The sequence below is a fragment of the Sceloporus occidentalis genome, unplaced genomic scaffold (assembly GCF_023333645.1).
Source record: "Sceloporus occidentalis isolate IW3139 unplaced genomic scaffold, rSceOcc1.0.p SCAF_2, whole genome shotgun sequence".
Classification (NCBI taxonomy): Eukaryota; Metazoa; Chordata; class Lepidosauria; order Squamata; family Phrynosomatidae; genus Sceloporus; species Sceloporus occidentalis.
In genome coordinates, this window is record NW_028316982.1 from 200,265,469 (window position 1) to 200,286,528 (window position 21,060).

Consider the following 21,060-nt stretch of genomic DNA (forward strand, 5'->3'; position numbering starts at 1 on the left):
GTGGCAGGCATCTTCAGAAAATGCTGGCATGGAAGTGAGTGGGGTATATATACTGTGTGACCCTTGGTTGAGAGGAAGTAATTTACATGTTAATCTCTGTATTGGTCTGTTGTTGAATGTCAAGGCCTCAGGGTGACTATTTAATTAATGATCCATTGTCTGCTGCACACCCCCCCCCCCTCACCCTGAGTGGTTTTCATTTGCATGGGCTTCACCTTTATTTTGATGTTTACAGGACTGATAGTCAAAGTTTGTTTACTTTAAGGGTTTCTTCTTTTCTGTTGAAATTGTCCAAGTGTTTATGGATGTCAATGGTTTCACTGTGTGTTCTGATCTGATAGTTGTTGGCATGGTCCAGAATTTCACTGTTTTCAAATAGTATTTTATGCCCAGGATGGTTTATAACACATTCTGCTACTGCTGATATTTCTGGCTGACCCAATCTGCAGTGTCTTTCACGTTCCTTGATACGTATTTGGATGCTGCATTTGGTGGTCCCCATGTAGACTTGTCGGCAGCTGCACGGTATGTGATAAACTTCTGTGGCTATGAGAGGGTCTCTCCTGTTATTTACTGAGTGCAGCATTTGCTGGATTTACTTGGTCGGTTTGTATATCATTTGGAGGTTGTATTTCCTCACCAGTTTCCCTATTCTTTCTCTGACTCCTTTGATGTATGGTAAAAATACCTTCCCTTTGTATGGTTGTTTGTCTTCACTCTCATGAGTTTTTCTGGATCTGTCTGGCAGCCCTTCTGATGTCTTAGCTGGAGTAACCGTTAGCCTGTAGAGCCCAGCAGACAATGGATCATTAAGTAAATGGACATTCTAAGGCCTTGACATTCCACAACAGTCCAACACAGAGATTAACATGTAAATCACTTCCTCTCAACCAAATGCCACACAATATATATACCCCACTCACTTCCATGCCAGCATTCTCTGAAGATGCCAGCCACAGATGCTGGTGAAATGTTAGGAAAAAACTCTTCTAGACATTGCTTATTAAATAGTACCCCATGCCTAATTATAACATATTTGACAGAAGAACTGGTTATATCTTTAAAAATAAAACATAAAAAAAAAATCCCTACTCTCAGAAGAGAGTTCTATGTTTTTTTAAAAACTACTAACATGTTTAACATCAGTACCTTTTAAACATTGATTACAAAACCAACCAACAAACCAGGAATCTTGAGATTTCAGAAGATTACCCTGATAATTTAGCAATCTGTGATATCTCTGTTTAAATTTCATTGTCATATAGGCATGGAACAGATGGGCCTTTGCAGCGCTCTCATCATGTACTGTGGCGCACCCACCAGATGGAACACATAACGGTGACGTGGCAGCTGCTTGGTTGGCTGTGGCGCTTTGCGGCGTTGCAGTGGTGCCACAAAAAGGAGCCACTTTTGGGCGCTCCTTTTTTGCTCCACAGCAGCGCCGCGCAATTTGGTTGCTGCGGTGCTCCTGTGGAGCAAAGGGAGATGCCTCTTTCTGGCGGTCTGTACCCCGCCATAGTTTTGACAAAACAAGAAATAGAAAGTGACTTAATGATACCTTCCATTGAGCCAACTCGCTTGTTAACCATTTTTGGCATAGCTAGCATGATATTATTGCTATTTCATGTCTCTCATTATCACTTGACTATATTGCCTTGTGTTCTAATATAATAAAGTAGGTAATACATTCTGTATCTTATATCTAGAGGAGGTCTAAGAGCAGTATGGTCAGTGTAATTGCACGGTATCTATACCACCATCTTCCACTTTCTCACAGAAGATTAGCACAGAGGGGGGGGGGGGGGTTGTAAATCTCACCCAAGAGTTTGCACACATGGCCAGTTAGGACAGCCACTTTTAACTTCCAGAAATGTCTTGGGAATGGTGCTACTGCATTTCATAGGGTTATTCCAGAGTTTGGAATATTATGTTAGGTGTCTTCACATCTTTAATCATGAGTTAACTCCAGGAAACAAATTCATTATTGTTTGCATTAATATTGAAAAATAGTTATTAAAATTAATAAATGTTAACAATGTTAACTGTTATCATGTTCTTATGTGCCTTCAAGTCCACTCTGACTTATGGTAACTCTATTAAATAGTTTGCATGGCAAGATTTATTCAGAGGTGGTCTGCCCTTGTCTTTCTCTGAGGCTGAGAGTGAGTTGTCCAAATTTCCTTGGCCAAGTAGGGATTTGAACCCTGGTCTCCCAGCGTTCGAGATACAATGCTCAGATTGCTGCACCATGCTGGCTTCCTAAATTACATTTTCTGTCATAAAACCTATTTAGAAGTGGAATTGCTACTCACAGGGATAGGGTGATGAAGGATAAAGGCCTTTGGCTTCATGCCATCTCACTTCAGCATGTGCATGATGGAGGAAGTATTCTTGGAAACCAGACAGTATAGAGGGAAGCTGAGAGTGTGCAACTTGCTCAAAGTCACCCAGAGGGTTTCCACAGCTGAGCAGGGAATCAAACCCTTATCTCCAGAGTTATATTCCAACACTCAAGCCACTATACCACTCTGGTTCCTGTATACATATTATGAATATAATTTTTCACTTATTTCAGTCTTCCAAGGAAAAATGAAGAATATATATATATATATATATATTTGCACATTTTGTTGTGGGTTTTTTTGTATTTCAGGACTTTTTTTATACATACAACATGTATTTATGCAGCCCCTCCCTATGAACAGTGCTTTCTGCAAATAAAATAAAATAAAAATTGCTGTTTGCAAAAAAAAGCTTCTTCTGTGCAAAAACCACTGGGGGGTTAGCAATGGATTTTGCTGTTTGTTTGTGGTTGTTTGCAAACTTTCCCCCCTGAAATGTGAAAAATCTCACAACAGTTACTGTGGTTAGGTTGATGTTTATATACACAGTTTTTTGATAAGGATAAGGAAATTTGTGTACTGAATTTTTACATCTCTTGTATTGTGTGTATCTCTGTATCTTTCTGTGTATATTAGTTAAACAAATCAAATTAATAGTACTGTTTTCAGATAGAATCTGGATCTCAGAAAGATGCCATAAAATTGAAATGGGTATAATAAATGATTGAAAAAAGGTATTTGTATGAATAAAGCATCAGGCCTTTCTCATTTCAACTGACATCACTGGGGAAGGCAGTAGCTGAAACTTCTGATGCTTTATTTATACAAATACTTGCTTTCAATAATTTTATTAAATTTATTTCAGTGTTATGGTATCCTTCTGGGATTCCCGGTTCTACCTGAAGAGTGCTGTACAGTTCCTTTTATTTAATTCTCTCTCTCTCTCTCTCTCTCTCTCACACACACACACACACACACACACACACACACACTGGCCCAACCCAACATAACTTTGCTAATATAAGAATAAGAATAAGAAGTTTTATTTATATCTTGCCTCTCCAGGTTTAGATTCCAGACTCCTGCTGTAAAACAAATACAGTGGGCCCTTGTATTTGCTGGGATTTGGTTCCATTAAATGCAATGGATAGTAAAATGGTTTCTCTTATATAAAATACAAAATCAAGGTTTCCTTCTTGGATATATATATATATATTGAAGCTGTGGATGTTTGAATCCATGCATAAAGAGTCTCCGTGGATACTGAGGGCCAACTGTATCATCTTAAAGTCAATCACAAGCTTTTTTATTTTACTTGTCAGTGCCTATAAAAGTCTTAAAACAAAATGTACAGTTTCTTAAGTGTACAATAGTGCTAGACTCACAAAAGGTGCAAAAGTAAAAAATAATTAATAAATAATGCTGTGGATTCCTAACCAGAACAGACCAGATGGTTCTGAACGGGAAACACACAGAGGAAGTTGCTGGGGTGGAGGAGGTCACTTCATATACAACAGAAGTAGATAGTTGGAGGAAGGTCACACACAGAAGTAGGGAAACCAGGGAACATTCTGTAAGCTTGCAGTTGCAGAATTGATTTGAATCTCTCTCTTTTATCAAGGATAATGAGGAATAGCAGCAGGGACAGACTTCAGGAATAGAGGAGGGGACCCTGAGAGTACCACTAAGCCTCAGAGGTCATGGGGGACTCCTTGCTGAGAGGCACTGAACCCAGTGGTTTCTGGGTCTGACAAGATGTCTCCGGAGGTGTGCTGTCTACCTGGGGCAAAGATCCATGATGTGAGAGAGAGGCTAACAAGACTTGTCAAGCCTACTGACCATTACCCCTTTCTTTGGGTTCATGTGAGAACCAATGATACTGCAAGGCACAGCCTTCATAATATCATAAGGGATTATGAGGCTTTGGGTAGGAAGCTGAAAGAGATGGATACACAGGTTGTCATCTTGAACAACTGGCTTTGCAGATGGTGCCGCTTAGAACGATTTGGATTTTTGGATCATGGTTTGAGGTTCCATGAGGAGGGACTTCTGGCAAGGGATGGGTTGCATCTCACACCAGTTGGCAAAACCCTTTTTGCCAACTGTCTCAAAAATTTGATCAGGAGGGCTTTAAACTGAGTTATGTGGGGCAGGGAGACAGTATTCTGGAAGGCAAAATGGCTGGAGAAAATAGACAAAATGTCATAGAGGGAACAAGACAAACAGTGCAAGGATTCAAAAGTGGAAGGCAAAAAAAGTTGCACAGGCAGCAAGTAGGGGGGACCCATGATCTAAGATGTCTCTACACTAATGCACAGAGCATGGGGAATAAGCAAGATGAACTTCAACTCCTAGCACAACAAAGCAAATATGATATAATAGGCCTCACTGAAACCTGGTGGAATGAGTCTCATGATTGGAATGTAGAAATGGAGGGATATAACCTTTTAAAGAGAAACAGGCCAAACAGGAAAGGAGGAGGAATAGCCTTATATGTCAGGGACATTTACACCAGTGAAGAGATCCAGGACATCAATCCTGGAAGCCAGGTGGAGAGCATCTGGATAAAAATTAAAGGGGAGGGAAACAACAGGGATGTTCTTGTGGGAGTCTACTACAGACCCCCAAGTCAGATGGAGGAATTGGATGATGCCTTTCTACAACAGATGACCACACATTCAGAAAGGAGAGATGTAGTAGTAATGGGTGAATTCAACTATCTTGATATTTGCTGGAAGTCAATCTCAGCCAAATCCTCAAGGTCTAGCAAATCCCTCACTTGCCTTGGAGACAATTTCATTGTCCAAAAGGTGGAAGAGGTAACAAGGGGATCAGCTATTTTGGATCTGATCCTAACCAACAGGGATGACCTAGTTAATAGAATGCAAGTGGTGGGATCCTTAGGTGGGAGTGATTATGTACTCTTGGAGTTTGTTATACAATGGAAAGAAGAAGCCAGGCATAGTCAGACATTCTAGACTTTAGGAAAGCTGCTTTTAGTAAACTTAGAGAAATACTGGGGGTGATCGATGGTCAGGAATACTAAAAGAGAAGGGAGTTCAAGATGGATGGGACTTTCTCAAAAGGAAGATACTGAAGGCACAATTTCAAACAGTTCCAGTGAAAAAGAAAAAGGGGAGATGTCTCAAGGAACCAGGATGGATGACTAAAGAACTTTCAACTGAGCTAAAATTAAAAAGGGACATGTATAAGAAATGGAAAAATGGGGAAATCACCAAAGAGGAATTCAAACAAATAGTGAGCACATGTAGAGGTAAAGTCAGAAAAGCACAGAATGAACTCAGGCTTGCTAGAGAGGTTAAGAACAACAAAAAGGGGTTTTTGGATATGTCCGCAGCAAACGGAAGAAGAAGGAAATGGTAGGGCCACTGCATGGAGAAGGTGGCAAAATGCTAACAGGGGAAAGAGAAAAAGCAGTTACTGAACACCTTCTTTGCTTCAGTCTTCTCAGAAAAGGCAAAGGGTGCTCAACCTGAGGATAATGGAGCGGAGGAAAGAATAGGGGAATTTCAACACAGTAAAGAGATAGTACAGGAATATCTGGTTAATTTAAACAAATATAAATCTGCAGGACCAGCTGAAGTACATCCAAGGGTATTAAAAGAACTGGCAAATGTAACATCGAAGCCATTGACAATAATCTTTGAAAACTCCTGGAGAACAAGAGAAATCCCAGCAGACTGGAGGAGGGCAAACGTTGTCCCCATCTTCAAAAAGGGGAAAAAAGAGGATCCCAACAATTATCATCCAGTTAGTCTGACATCAATGCCAGGAAAGATTCTAGAGCAGATCATTAAACAGAGAGTCTGTGACCATCTACAAAGCAATGCCATAATCACAAAAAGTCAACACATGTTTCAGAAAAAGAAGTCATGCCAGACAAACCTGATCTCTTTCTTTGATAAAATTACCAGCTTGTTAGACGAAGGGAATTCTGTGGATATAGCATATCTTGATTTCAGTAAGGCTTTTGACAGGGTTCCCCATGATATTCTTGCAAACAAGCTTGTAAAATGTGAGCTATACAATGTAACTGCTACATGGATTTGTAACTGGTTGACCGGCCGAAGCCAAAGGGTTCTCAACAATGGCTCCTTTTCATCCTGGAGAGAAGTGACCAGTAGGGTCCCACAGGTTCTATCCTGCGCCCAGTGTTATACAACATCTTTATCAATGACTTGGATGACAGAATTGGGGTTATATTTATCACATTTGCAGATGACACCAAATTAGGAGGAGTAGCTAATACCCCTGAGGATAGGATCAAACTTCAGAATGACCTTAATAGATTAGAAAGCTAGCCCAAAGCGAACAAAACAAAATTCAACATGGAGAAATGTAAGGTACTGCACCTGGCTGAATGAGACTATGTGTGAAAGGGATCTGAGAGTCCAAGTAGACCCCAAATTGATCATGAGTCAACAGTGTGATGCGGCAGCTAACAAGGCCAATGCAATTTTAGGCTGCATCAATAGAAGTATAGTGTCTAGATCAAGGGAAGTAATAGTGCCACTCTATTCTACTCTGGTCAGGTCCCACCTGGAATATTGTATCCAGTTCTGGGCACCACAATTCAAAAAGGACATTGAGAAACTGGAGCGTGTCCAAAGGAGGGCAACCAAAATGGTGAAGCGTCTGGAAACCATGCCCTATGAGGAACAACTTAGGGAGCTGGGGATGTTTAGCCTGGAGAAGAGAAGGTTAAGCAGTGATATGATAGCTCTGTTTAAATACTTGAAGGGATGTCATATTGAGGAGGGAGCTAACTTGTTTTCTGCTGCTCCAGAGACTAGGACCCGGAACAATGGATGCCAGCTCCAGGAAAAGAGATTCCACCTCAACATAAGGAGGAACTTCCTGACAGTAAGGGCTGTTCAACAGTGGAACACACTCCCTCGTAGTGTAGTGAAGTCTCCTTCCTTAGAGGTCTTTAAACAGAGGCTGAATAGCCATCTGTCGGGGATGCTTTGATTGAGATTTCGTGCAGGGCAGGGGGTTGGACTGGATGGCCCTTGCGGTCTCTTCCAACTCTATGATTTATAATTGCCACAGAGGATTTTGACCAGCAATTCTGTACTCTATAATTGAAAAGTGCCACATTAGTGAAGCGCTCTAAAGCAAAGCAATAGCAGCAATAGCAATAACAGCTTCATTTATATACCACCACATACCACACTAAGCAGTCTTTAAGTGGTTTGCCCCCAACAAGCTGGGTACCTTAAAGCACCTGAAAGCAAAGTACATTTGTAAATGTATTGGACAAACTGCAGACTGCTATGAGGGCTGATTATCATTTCTATTTTGATCTGATTACACTAAGCATAGTAACAACATTTTTTTGCATGTTGTGCTTGCTTCAGAAGAAGTTCTGCTTGTTCATTTATTTGATATCATGAGAAGTATATATGTTGCTAGATGTTAAAATTACTATATGAACAATTTCACAAAAGTAAAAATTCCAGAATTCTACAGCATTGAGCCATGGTATTTATAGCAGTGTCAAACTGCATCAGTTCTGTAGTGTAGATAAAGCTTTGGTATCTTCAGGGCATTTTAGTGGCTGTGAAATTCTTTTAACATCTAGTGCTACAACAAACTATATATCCCAGGATTCCTTCAGATGGAGCCATGACAGTTAAAACAGTGTCAAACTACATTAATTTTGCACTGTGGTAGCAGCCCAAATCCTGTCTTGTCTTGAAAGCTAAGCAGGATCACTCCTGGTTAGTACTTGAAAAGGAGACCGCCAGTGAATCCCATGGCTATAGGCTATATTAGAGAGGAACAAACTGGCAAAACCACCCCTGAATATTCCTTGCCCATGAAAACCCTATGATATTCATGGGGTTGCCATTAGCCATCAGGTGACCTGAAGGTACATACATATACAAAAACACTTTACAGCAAGTGGCTTTATTTTAAGTTCTACCTTTTTCACTTGTTTCTCCCTACGTCACTTAGCCTATGCAACCATAATTGTTGCAGGAGTTAAAGAAATAACCTTTGTTACCTTGGTTGATTTATGTTTTTGAGACCTTAATTTCTGTTCCATCCACAGTAAAAACAAATTACTTGCTGTTTTCTTTCAGCCTCCTTACCTTCTGATTCATCATTTATTCTCTCAATAGGTGCTGGAGTTCCCCAGTTCCAACCAATTGCCTTGAACGGACGTATCCAGCTTCTCACAAATGGCTCCCTGTTGATCAAGCATGTACTGGAGGAAGATAGTGGATACTACCTCTGCAAGGTCAGCAATGATGTGGGGGCTGACGTCAGCAAGTCCATGTACCTCACTGTTAAAAGTAAGAATTTCTTCCTGATCCAAGTAATAACTATTAAGTTGCAAAGAAATATCTGTCATCTTGTGCACTGAAATAATATTTTGCATCCATATTGAGGGATTGTTACACATTCTTGTGCTAGCAGAATCAGTTGGAGGCAGTTTATTTGAGGAAGATTCAAGAGACCAATGAGAGAAACATTTAACATTGTAATGTGGGTGATGTTTTTGGACCAGTTTATACATTTAGAGTTCTCTTAGAGTGCAGTGAAAATCTTTCCAATGCTTATACGTGCTTGACTCAGCTTGAACCTAGAGTGGAAATCAATGCACTGTGGTACTTTCACAAGGGTTGCTTATATCTTTTAATGGATTTTTCCATTTCTGAATAGTGACAGGGAAGGGCACAATAGTGTTTCATTCACTGTGGAAACTGATGATTTTTTTTAACAATTAACACCTATTCTTAATTGTGCTTTAACTTGGCTAGAGATTATCATTCAAAATGAGAAAAAGAAAAGGATGGCTCCCACAATATCAGCATTATTATTTGAACTTAAAAGGTGCATTCCGGAAGTGTCTGTGACACATATGAATGGGAATTAGGTCTCCGTGTATACTGTTACTATGAAGTATTTAGGACTGAAGAACACAACAGCAGTTTTGATCTGGCTAAGGTTGCACTGAGGGGCCATTTGAATTTTAAAATAATGATAAAAATGTTAGAAATGATGGAAAGAATATTACAAATGATGTTTTTCACCTCTGAAAAAAGGGAAACAAGGTGATATTAATAGCTAACCAATCTCAAAATGCTCCTCAAAGTTTGCCATTGGAAATTGTTCTCTAGTCTGTTATTGGGGGATCCATAGTGGATTTTTTTCAAGTGATGTTATACAACAGATGTGTCAGGGATCCCTGGTCATGAGGCATGGGCCTATAATCATAATATCATACTATAATCATGGGCCTGTAATCATAAAAAGTTGGTTGTCCTTCCTTTTTCTGAAATCCTCCATCAAGGAAACCACCCCCCACACCATGATAATGAATTCATTGTTGTAAATTGTTTTCCCAAAATTCAACTGAAATCTGTCTTCTTCCTGCTTTAAACCTATTATCCTTATGGATGGCAAATTCTTGTGCTCAGAGAGATTTGTTTACCTAATAAACCCACTGAAGTCTCACCAATACTGAATTTGCAGATGTTGCAGAAATTTGGTAGCTGCCACAAATTTGCCACTGCCACAATTGTCACAGAGATTCAGCAGTATGCCCTGCAGCTGGAGGAGAGTGCAGGAGCATCCACCTGTACCATGGAGACTTGTGAGATCTCAAGGAAGATCATCATGACCCCTTCTAATCCTGAAGGGAGTAACAGAAAGGAAAAAAGAAGATGAAGTCACCATGACCTGGGCAGTGTGGCTAGTTCCAAGTTGGGTGTAATATTGCCACATGGGCCATAAGAAAGGGCTGCAAGAGCCACATGTAAGCTATTCAACATGTATTGTCCACAGCCTGCAGTAGAACTAGCTCTGCCCTCTTGGGCAGCAGAGAACACCTCTCTGTCCTCTTCTATCTGACATGCTTCCTCAGTCTTCTCTATCCAGCTAAACATACTCAACTCCTTGAAACTTCTTTCATAGGACTTGTTTTCTATACCACTCAACCATCAGACTGAAGAAAGGTATATTATAAGATACTGTGATGCAAGAGCAGGTTGTTGATTTGCTAATCTTTCACAGATTTTACAAGTGCTCTAAATTTAATGGTATCTTGGCTGGTGCCAAACTGTGGCACGTTACAGACAGCCCCTTTGGGGCGGCCTGTAGGTGCTCCTTTCCCTGCCGGATCGGGGCCTCAGCTGCCAGAACGGCAGCCTCTGGGGCCCCAATCTGCCACTTTCCAGGCTGCAGGGAAGTGGCAAAAGGCCGCTTCCCCATGGCCTGGAAAGGGGTGTCCGTGGCAGGGACAAGCAGAAAGGGGCCGCTTGGCCACTTTCTGCCTTGCGTCGCTGGCACAGCCGTCTAAAGGCTGCATCAGCGACGCAAATCCCGGAAGGAGCTCCGTTTCGGAGCTCTTTCTGGTGCCGCAGAAAGGACGCTCTATGTGCCCTGGTGCAGCGCCAGTACGTCACAACCGCGCCGCCTCGTTTGGAGGCGGCACGGTGGTGATGTAGCAATGGCAGTCCCCGTGTGGAACAGGTGCTGCCATTTTGTACGGACTCGATCTGTACTAGGGTTAGGGGCGTCTGGAAGTCCATACTATTACGCCTGTGTGGAACAGTCCTATGTTCTGAGAGCCCTTTCATGCTACAGAATTATGACACTATTTCACTGTAACTGCATCCTATGGAATCCTAGAGTTTGTAGTTTGATGGAGAGAATTAAAAGAGACTTCTGAATGCCTCTCAGTTAACTGCAAACCCATAGGATATTGCCATGTCAGTTAAAGTGGAGTTATATGAAACAGGCATGGTTCCCCACCCCATCTCTTTAGACAGAGATTGGAGGTCCTTTGCCATTTGGCAGATAATATGGATTCTGTCTTGTGACCTCTTATCACCCTCAGACAACCTAGGTGTTCAATTCGTGATGGTGATAAAAACCAGATAGGCAGAGCTAACATCAGCTACTCCAGTTAAGAGTTCTTAAGTGTTGGAATCTCAGGATATTTATGAGAAAATGAGCTGGCTCTTTCATAATCTTTTTGACTATTTATTATGTGCAACCACCGATATACAAACATATGCATTCACCTTAGGGGAAAACACAGACTGTCAATGTCTGGGCACACTACTTGCATTACATTACATAACATGGTGTATAGGATGGCACATATTATGCCCCTTGCATCATTTCTGTAAATATCTACCCATCAAGGAATACAGTCTCATCCATTGAGGCACTCACACCACTAAACAGGCATCTGGGGGTAAATCTCCTTGACCTTTTTTATATCTATAAACCTCTGCTACATAGCTCTAAACATCCTTATATCTATTTTTTTCATAGCCTAGTTGTTGTTGTTTTTTGTAGCCAGAGTGGTGTAGTGGTTTAAGCATTGGAATGTGACTGGAGAGCAGGCTCAGCCATGAGATTGGGCAAGTCACACTTTCTCAGCCTCAGAGGATGACAGTGACAAAGCCCCTCTGAAGAAATTTTCCAAGAAAATTCCATTATAGGTTTGCCTTAAGGTTGCAATAAGTCAGAAAGGACTTGAAGGTGCACAACAACAAGTTGTTTCTCTTACCAGCATCAGCATGTTTGGTCAGTTTATCAGTTATGAGGAACAGCATGTCTATCAAGCTACACTGTAGCCCTCTCTTTATAGACTAGAGAGCAGCAAAACAATCTGATTGCTATCTTCTCTTTGTTTCCTTTATTTTTTTTCTAGCCTCTGCCCAGCTATCAGCTATCCTGTCAAAACAAAGGAGCAGGCAGTGCCTCATTTTATATTATTTAATCTAACATCTCTATTTTGATATATTAGAACCCCCCCACCACACACACACAGTCAATCAGGCTTCTGTGAATGATCAGAAAGCAGTTTAATGCTGGGGTCCTAGAAGATTAGAAGTTACAGTAAGGCTTCTTTGGACAGAACTGAAACAAGGGAACACACACATCTAATAAAAGCATTCGAAAGACATTGATTCCACCCCACAAAATTAGCAGGCTAAACAGTTGCTTTTTTGGTTGAATTTTCTTCTTTCCCGGTAAAGCTTAGGTTAGTTGTGCTAACTGCAGTTGTTAGCAGTAATAAGAGTCCTTCAAGCCTTTAGAAGCTTCAAAAGTAAAAACACTCCCCCACATTCTTTTACCAGGCGTTCAGCTGGCCCATTTAATACAAGCTCTCTCAGAAGCTGTCTTAACCTAAGCAGTTAACATATTTTAAAACTTATAAAATATCACATATTTTTGCTCTCTATAACAATCAGTCTAATCAACACTCTCCGTATCTGTTGAACCCATATGACCACTTATATACATTCTCCAAAGTATCACAACCCAGTTCTATATACCATACCAATTAGTAGGAATAACATATCTCAATTAACCCACCCTTCTTCCATTCTTGTCATTCCACAACATGTTTAAATACAGCAAACCTCCGAGTCATTAGTCTCAGTAGAAACCATACATGTATGATATCATATATCACGGTTGCATCAAATACAGGATACAAAACAGAATTAACCCAGTCTTGACATGATGTCACTCCAAGTCTTGTTGGAAATAATATAAATAAATCACGTATAGCTGGATTTTGGATTTTGGCTGTCTTCCTCCACATTACATCAGCCATTGCAGTAGTTAGAACAGTTATTAGTGGTCAAATCTGCTCCTATCTCAGTGTTGATAGAAATGCAGACATTTTTTTATTCATCTTTCGGTACATGTTCAGTCCAGCATTAGCCTGTCTCTTTGTTCCTAGCAATTCACACCATACTTATACACATAGCTTCCAGCATTATATCTTATAACCTATATGTTATACTTTATAAGTTATATTCTGTACTCCACAGGTATCTTCCTAGGCTTCAAAATAAGCCTGGTCTGTAACACATAGCACTATGATTGTGTAGTGTAAGAGGGTCCCAGCACCAGCAGAGCTCCCATACAGTGCAGAAGATGGAGGAGCGCAGAATGACATAAATTCAGAGGTTATTTTTTCCCCACCCCCCCACCAATGGCTCCACTGATGGACCTCCCCTGCTGTGATAAGATGCGTTTTTAAAATCTTGATTAAGCTAGAACTGATCAAATGCAGTGTGGAGGGCAACAATATTAGGAATTTATAACTGTGTTTCTTGAAAGAAAGATGAGTCTAGTTTTCCAAGGCTAATATTAGCAGGCCAGTTATAGGCATGTAATTTGACAATCAGGGTTTTAAAAACAACAACAACCTGGCTTCTCTTTAGCTGACAGCTGCAATCTTGTCTTTGTCTGATCATGCCATGCAGTTTCATGTGTGATAAAAGAGCATCCCTTATCAAATAAAAGCAGGGGTCTCTCTGCAGAGTCAGTTATTGTTTGAATCGAATGAAAGCTCCTCTGGTTCTGAGATAACAAACATATGAGAGCATGCTCTCCCTTCCTCGTCTCTCCTCCTTCTACAAATGTGCCCACTTTCCAATTTGGTGTATGTAAAGTGGTTATAGCTGGCAGCTTATGTGTGGCAGGGTGTCTTTAGCCTAACATGCCTTCAATTCAGTTCAATATCTAAAATTACAAGGTTGGTGAATAATCAGGGATGATGATAAAATAAGCATCTGTGTGACATTTTAAAAAACAACAACCCTACTGTTCATATTTGTTCCTTCATTCTTTTGTTTGTTGCTTTCCTCTTTCCTCCGACATTTTCCTTGCTTCATTTGTCCCCTGCCCTGATATATTGGCTTTTATGCTCCAATCCTGAGGGACAGCTGTACTACTAGATGCAAGCCTCAAGCTCCCTCACAGTCTCACTTTGCTAGCCATTAATTGATCCCACATAATGTGATTGCCCAGCTCTGCAAGGTCACTCTGTAACTGCCTCTCCCTATACTCAGAATGAGATGAGGGAGGAACTGTGCTACAGGCACCATTTTCTGGGTGACAAGGTTAGAAAGAAATATAGTTCTTAAGCATGCAAAATGACCACTAGGATGGGGCACACACATTCTCTGTCTCTCCCTGTCTTTCTCTCCCACCCCTCCACCCCACCCCTGCTTTCCTTAATAATTAGGGGTTTTCAGGGCAAACCTTACTATGACAGAAGAACTGAGAAACTAATATGGATTAAGCAGTATAATTTAGGTCACAGGAGTCCAGAAGGTAATTTACTACTCTCAAAAAGAGGCATGTAAACACCAACACTTCTTGGCTCACAAACCATTAGCAACATCTGTTGACCAATTGCTACAAACTGAATAAGGTTTATATATATATATATATATATATATATATATATATATATATATATTAAAAATTGCTATAGATGCAAAAGACAATTCCCAAGTTTGACTGAAGGGTACCCCTTCTGTTTTATAAAAGAGAGTATTTTTATTTTTATTTCTCACATAGTTCTAGACATCTGTTTGAGGCAACTTTCAAAATCACTGTTTTATTTTTTAGCTTGTGCCCATGAAGGGCTGTGTAAATTTACAGCGCTTTATAAATAAAGGTTAATAATAATAATAATAATAATACATAAATGTTTTTAATGTAAAACAATTGAATCCTTATAGTTAAATTCTGAAGTTGAGTTTACAATGTAATGTAAGTATTGAAGTTTTGTTGTCTTGTCTGATTGTAGTAAAGGAGTAAGACATCCATGAAATTAATTCCCGTTTCTTCTTCTTGGTTTGTTTGAATTATCCAGTCGGACCTTCATATCCATGGAGGATCCATTCCAGACCCCTCTCACAAGATATGAAAAAACATAGGGCTTCAAGTCCCCTTGTCCCTAATGGTGGTGTAACATGCGCAAAGCTGATACTGTGGCCGTGTGCACACACCATCATTGGGGACAACAGGGCTTGCCATTTGTGGATGCTTAAATCTGTGAATGGCAGGACCATTGATAGCAAGGCCCCACTGTACTCAGGATGCTCTTTGCAAGAAGTATTTTTCCCACAATTCCTCACTACTCATATTTTGTTTGACTATAAAAAAATGAAGAATGATTGTGGATTGTTGGTACCAATGTGCTTTGGTGGGACTATGTGTGTACTTGGAGACTCCTTTTCTTACAACTACAATTCCCAGAGTCTCACAGCCAACATAAGATGTTTCTATGAAGGCTGTGGATTTGTAATTAACAGAACTAACTTTTTCAAACTATGGTCAGATATATGTATTCTATATATTCATCTACTTGGAGAGTTTTCATGCTTGTTTGGATATGGACTTCTTCAGATTGCTCATTCCATCAGATGTCCTTTCAATCTAATATCATAGGCTATACATTTGAGCAAGAGTTACATTTTTAAGAGAACTAATGAGGTGCATACCTCCCAGACCAGAATACAATTATCTTTTGGACTAAGCACGATAGATTTTCTAATGCCATTCTTGGTTAACAATTGTGTACAACAATGTTATCATACAAACATTGGGAAAATATTGTAAAAATGCACTTAGTGTGCAAAGTTCTGTACAATGAATTGTACATTAGGACAGTTCAAACACATATATAAACATAATTTTTATGCAGTATTTAAAGCGAATATTTGTCAAAACTGGCATGGACCGGAATAAGATATGGACTGACTTGCCCACCTATAATTATAAAAACAGAATACAGCTTAATACTCAGCCTTACTGAAGGCTTCCAGACACCTAGGAAGGCAAGAAATGCATAGTGGAGCATAAGCTGTACATGCAAAAGATCTGAGGTTTGATCACCAGACTTTCCAATTACAGCTGTGAAGGACACAGGGGGCTGAAACCATGGATGGAGAAAATATATAATTCAGTAAAAGGAACCCAGACTTCTTTTTGTGTTTTGAAGGACAGTCATACACCACAGTGCCCAGGTGTATTTGGATAGGAACCCAGAGTGTGGGCTTATAAATGTAGCATGACAAACAGTGGTAGGTCTGCTACTTTCATGGCCAACTTTTTTTTCCTTTAACTGTTCCACAAGCAAAAACTAGTAGGATGCAGAACAGATAATGGGATAAGACAAAAGAGCAGTTTGTAGTGTATTAAGCAATGGCACATATGGAAAACATTCTAGTTTGGGAAAGGATGGTCTTGGTTTATAATAGAAATAGAAAGAACATTCATTTTTATATTTTTTGTAACAAGTTGTGGTTTCTTGATGCTTAAGAGAGCCAGCTTCTTTTTTTAAACAAAACCAAAACAAAACAAAACAAAAACCCCACCACCTTTCTAAATGCACAGTACCACTCATTGCACAGTACCTGACATGCATGCGAACTTTTAAGAATTGCAGATTACTGATAACAAAAATTTACTTTAATTTTCATTTATGTGATGAATAGCCCCTGAATATGCACAAAGTGTTCCCCCCACATAGGGTTGCCATAAGGCAGGACCTCCAAACCAGGACAAATGTAGGACAAATGTAGGGCCACATTTTCAAATGTAGGACACGTTTTTATAAAAAATGGAGGACACATGAAAAAATTGATAATTTTTTTAAAATGTTAATATAAATGCATGTTTCTTAGGCATGCTCAAAATGGAGGACATTTTGGCATTATTCCTAGACAGAAGGCTGAAATGTACTTCTCTTTCTGGCCAAACACCCCCCCCCCCCCAATTCTACAAGAACATTTCCCACTCCCAATCAGGCATAGCATTTGCAAGATCACAGGCAGTCCCTTGTGCCACTGCAAACTACATTTCCCACTCCCAAGCAGGCATAGCATTTGCAAGATCACAGGCAGTCCCTTGTGCCATTGAAAACTACATTTCCCACTTCCAAGCAGGCATAGCATTTGCAAGATCACAGGCAGTCCCTTGTGCCACTGCAAACTACATTTCCCACTCCCAATCAGGCATAGCATTTGCAAGATCACAGGCAGTCCCTTGTGCCACTGCAAACTACATTTCCCACTCCCAAGCAGGCATAGCATTTGCAAGATCACAGGCAGTCCCTTGTGCCACTGCAAACTACATTTCCCACTTCCAAGCAGGCATAGCATTTGCAAGATCACAGGCAGTCCCTTGTGCCATTGAAAACTACATTTCTCACTCCCAAGCCTTCTTAGGAATTCTCCCCTTCCTCCTTTTCCTTGCCCCCTCCAACCCCCCCAAACCCCTGGCCCCTCTTTTCCCCAGGTATGTCTCAACTTAGGAGGGATTTATGGGACAGATCCAAAGCCTTTTTTCTTTTCTAATGGGGGCAAAGCCTTGAGAAGCCCTGGACCCCTGAGAAGAAGAGGAGGGGGGCTTAGAGAGAGGAAGAAAGAGAAAAAGAAGATGAGGAGGGGGAAGAAAGGAAGAAAAAGGAGAGGAGGAAGATGAGGGGAAGAGGAGGAGGAGAAAAAAAACGGAACAACAAGAAGAAGAGAAGGAGGGGAAAGAGAAAGAAGGGAAGCAGCTCGCCTGAATGCAAATTCCTCCCTGCTTGGATGTTGCCCAAATAAGGAAGCAGAGGGCTGGCCAATAGAGGCAGGGCAGTGCAGGAGCCCCCACCCCTGCTGGTTTCAGTCCTCCTGCTGCTGCTGCTGCTGCTGCTGCTCCAGACAAGCTGCATAGGCAGCACGCTATAGAAGGCAGGCAGCAGCCCTGGGAGCTCAGAGTTGGGCAGCCACCCGGGAATGGGGGCGGGGGCGGGGCAGGACTGGGCACGCCCCCCAGGGGGCGGGAAAGTCCCGCCCACCACCGTGAAATGGCAACCCTACCCCCACAGCCCCACTGAGTGGCTGCAAACTGTCCTCACATGCATCCAATTATAAGGGGATGGATGAGTTCCAGGATACTGCTGCTATGCAGGCCTGAAAACATTGTCATCCATTTTTTTATGAGCACTGCTCACTTTCCTTATCAGTATCCTATGTCATCCAAATACTGGCCATTCCCTACCACCAAAGCATGCTTCAGTGGTTTCACCTCACCGCTCTTCAAGCCAGATTTCAGGTATCCATCCAGACAACATGCTCTTCTGTGTCAGGCAAGAGAACTCACCTACTTGTTTTTATGCCAGTAAGAATCTTGCTGAGCATTTAGTCACACAGACTTGGATCAGATAGTACTGGGCAGGGAAGAGATCAAGCCTCCCCTTCCTGTTCTCAGTAATGTAAGGAGCCCTCCATCCCACTTGCGTATAATTTATTGAGCAAAAACTAGGATAAATAGAGGTATGCCACATTTCAAACAAACATTTGATTTGGTTTTAATTTTAAGCATTGCAACATAAAAACAACTACAGTGGCAAGTGTAAGCAACATGTCAAAGCAGCTATTCTTCTGAAAAACAAACGAAATGGCTGCCACTGCCAATATCCTTCAAATCTGGAAGTGGTTATGGATGACACAGAAAGAAAGATGAAAGACAAGGAGAGTGGGAATTTTTGTTTGTGACACCCTGATGATAGAATGGTCTCCCAACATAGTTTCTTCTGGCTCTTTCTTTGTTCCCTTTGAAACACATATTGAGCACTCTTTCCTTACAGCAAATGTTTAGCAAAACTCCAGCAGACAGTTAGGAGTGGACTGGATATAATATGATAACATGACTGTATTGTTCTACTGGGAAAGAGCAACAATCCTAAATGAATGACATTGTGATAGCTCTATGATTCCACTTTAACTGCCCATGCAACATCCTATGGAGACCTGGGTTTTACAGTTTAAGAGGGGTATTCAGAATTCTCCAACACCAAAGCTTAGTGCTCACCACACTCCCAAACCCAGGATCCCATCATTTCATAACATTATAACTTTGTAGTGCTGTGTATGTAATCCATGCATTGCATAGATAATCTGTCTGTAATTCCTTTATTGTTTTAACTTTTCAGCTTTATGAGCAACTGTAAAGGCAGAATGTTTAGCTCCCTTTCCCCTTATACCAAGACTACATAATCTGTTACCCTCCAGGTGTCAGCAGAATCCAATTGCTATCATCCCCAGCTATTTTGACCCATGGTGAGGAATGGGGAAAGTACTGCAGTAGTTGATCAGTAGTTGGAGGGTAGTATGGCTGAACATTTAAATTGTACATTGTCTTGTTTTAAGTGTCAAATGATTTTATATGTTTTAAGTCAAAATTATTCTTATTTTAAACTGTTCTTAATGGACTACATTGTACACTGCCCTGAGTTCCTTGGATCTGGGGAATGGTATAGATAATTTAATAGAGATATATGAAAAATAACTGTTTGTATGAATATAGATATATGCTCATATAGCTGAGATCTATGTTGCATTGCCACTGCAGCAATGTAAGAAACCTTTCATCTTTTTCTATCTTCTTCAACTTCTGAAAACTGACACTGGGGGAACCCCTTAGCCCCTCAACATCTGGTTCTTTTTGTTGTGGTGAAGGTTGCTACAGTGGGAAGGGGATTGCTTCCTTCCATTTTTGTTGGTTTCTTCTTTCCCTAATGGAAATCTGTGAGTGAATACTGTCTTAGGTCCCCATATCATTTAAGATGATCTGGGGAAAAGGCTTCATTTCTGCCCAATGGAAGCTGAAAGTTGTTGTTGTATAAGAATGAATGGAAGAAAAGAACTAGTTGGAATCACAACTGTCTTCATCAAACAAATGCTGCCTCATAATAATAAATCAGTAAAAAAATATGAATGCAGTCTGAGGGGAGACAGAGGGAAATTTATGCTAAACCTTGAAAACATGAAATAGTTTCCCTAGACACAAGCATTTGCTCTTGTTAGTTTAACAGGTCTTTTCCCCCATTCTTTTTGGTCCTAATGAGGTCCTCCCACCATGAGAGATGAACAAGCTCCAAGTGCTGTTTGCTGCCTCTTCAGACCATCAGCACAGCTTTGATTTAAGGACTTGCACTTTAATCACCCATCATGTGTCATTACTCCGACAGGCGGCAGGAGCCGCAAGATACAAGCTCAAATAAATTGCATCGAAAGTCACTGAAGCGATCCTTTGTTGATTTTCTTTTACAGCTATTCAATGGCAGATCAGCTGTCATAACAACACAGTGCCCGTGGCAATAGGGTGAAATTAAACGTGAAGTATGTTCAAGGTAGCGGGTAGGAAAAAAACGGAATACCCTTTCCCCCCCTGATGATTCTAATGCTGCTGCTGCTTCTTTTTTTACTCTCAGTAATGTTGAGCCCATTGCAGTGGGCTGAAATGAACACTGCATTTGTGTAGGATAATTGCCAGATATATCATGATAGAAATATAAAAAAATGCTTTAATGTGCACATGAGTACTTTACTTATCATTATTTTTTTTCTTTAAAAAAGGATGCTGGCTTTTTAAACATTGTGTATTTTAACCCATTTTGTATCTGGTAACAACTCCTGATTTGAACCCTATCCTTCACTGCCCTCCTATTCTTTTCCCCTCCCAAGACAGACATACCTCATTTAACAAAACCTTTAACAAAGTCTCTTTTATAGCCTTCCGAAGCCCCTATTCTTTTCAGCACTGGGAGGATGGGTAAGGAGGGCTGGGAATACACAGACTTATGATGACAGGTTGCAGCAGTGTTTCTGCAGTAAACAGTGCTATACAGTAAAACCTAAACTAGCAGTGCATTTCTGTCTACAACAGGTAAGGTAAAGACGATCTGCCTCCAGAATTCCTTAGGCTGCAATGCAGAAATAATCCAGGTTGACATCACTTTAACTTCCGTGTCTCAATGCTATGAAATTATGGAAATTATAGCTTTGTAAGACACCTAGCCTTCTCTGGCAGAGAGCTCTGATGCAACAACAAATGACAAATCTCAGGATTCTATAGCATTGAGCCATAGCAG

The 21,060-nt window shown here is 40.7% G+C and overlaps 1 protein-coding gene across 4 annotated transcripts in view; it reads left to right on the top strand.

The window, feature by feature from the left end:
• Positions 1–21,060, top strand: part of DSCAM (DS cell adhesion molecule) — a 486,147-nt gene that overhangs the window by 302,699 nt on the left and 162,388 nt on the right. For all 4 annotated transcript variants that reach the window (XM_089511983.1, XM_089511984.1, XM_089511982.1 and 1 more), the window contains exon 11: positions 8,492–8,665. In XM_089511983.1, coding sequence (XP_089368109.1) covers positions 8,492–8,665 — 174 coding nt within the window. The remainder of the gene's footprint in view (positions 1–8,491; positions 8,666–21,060) is intronic.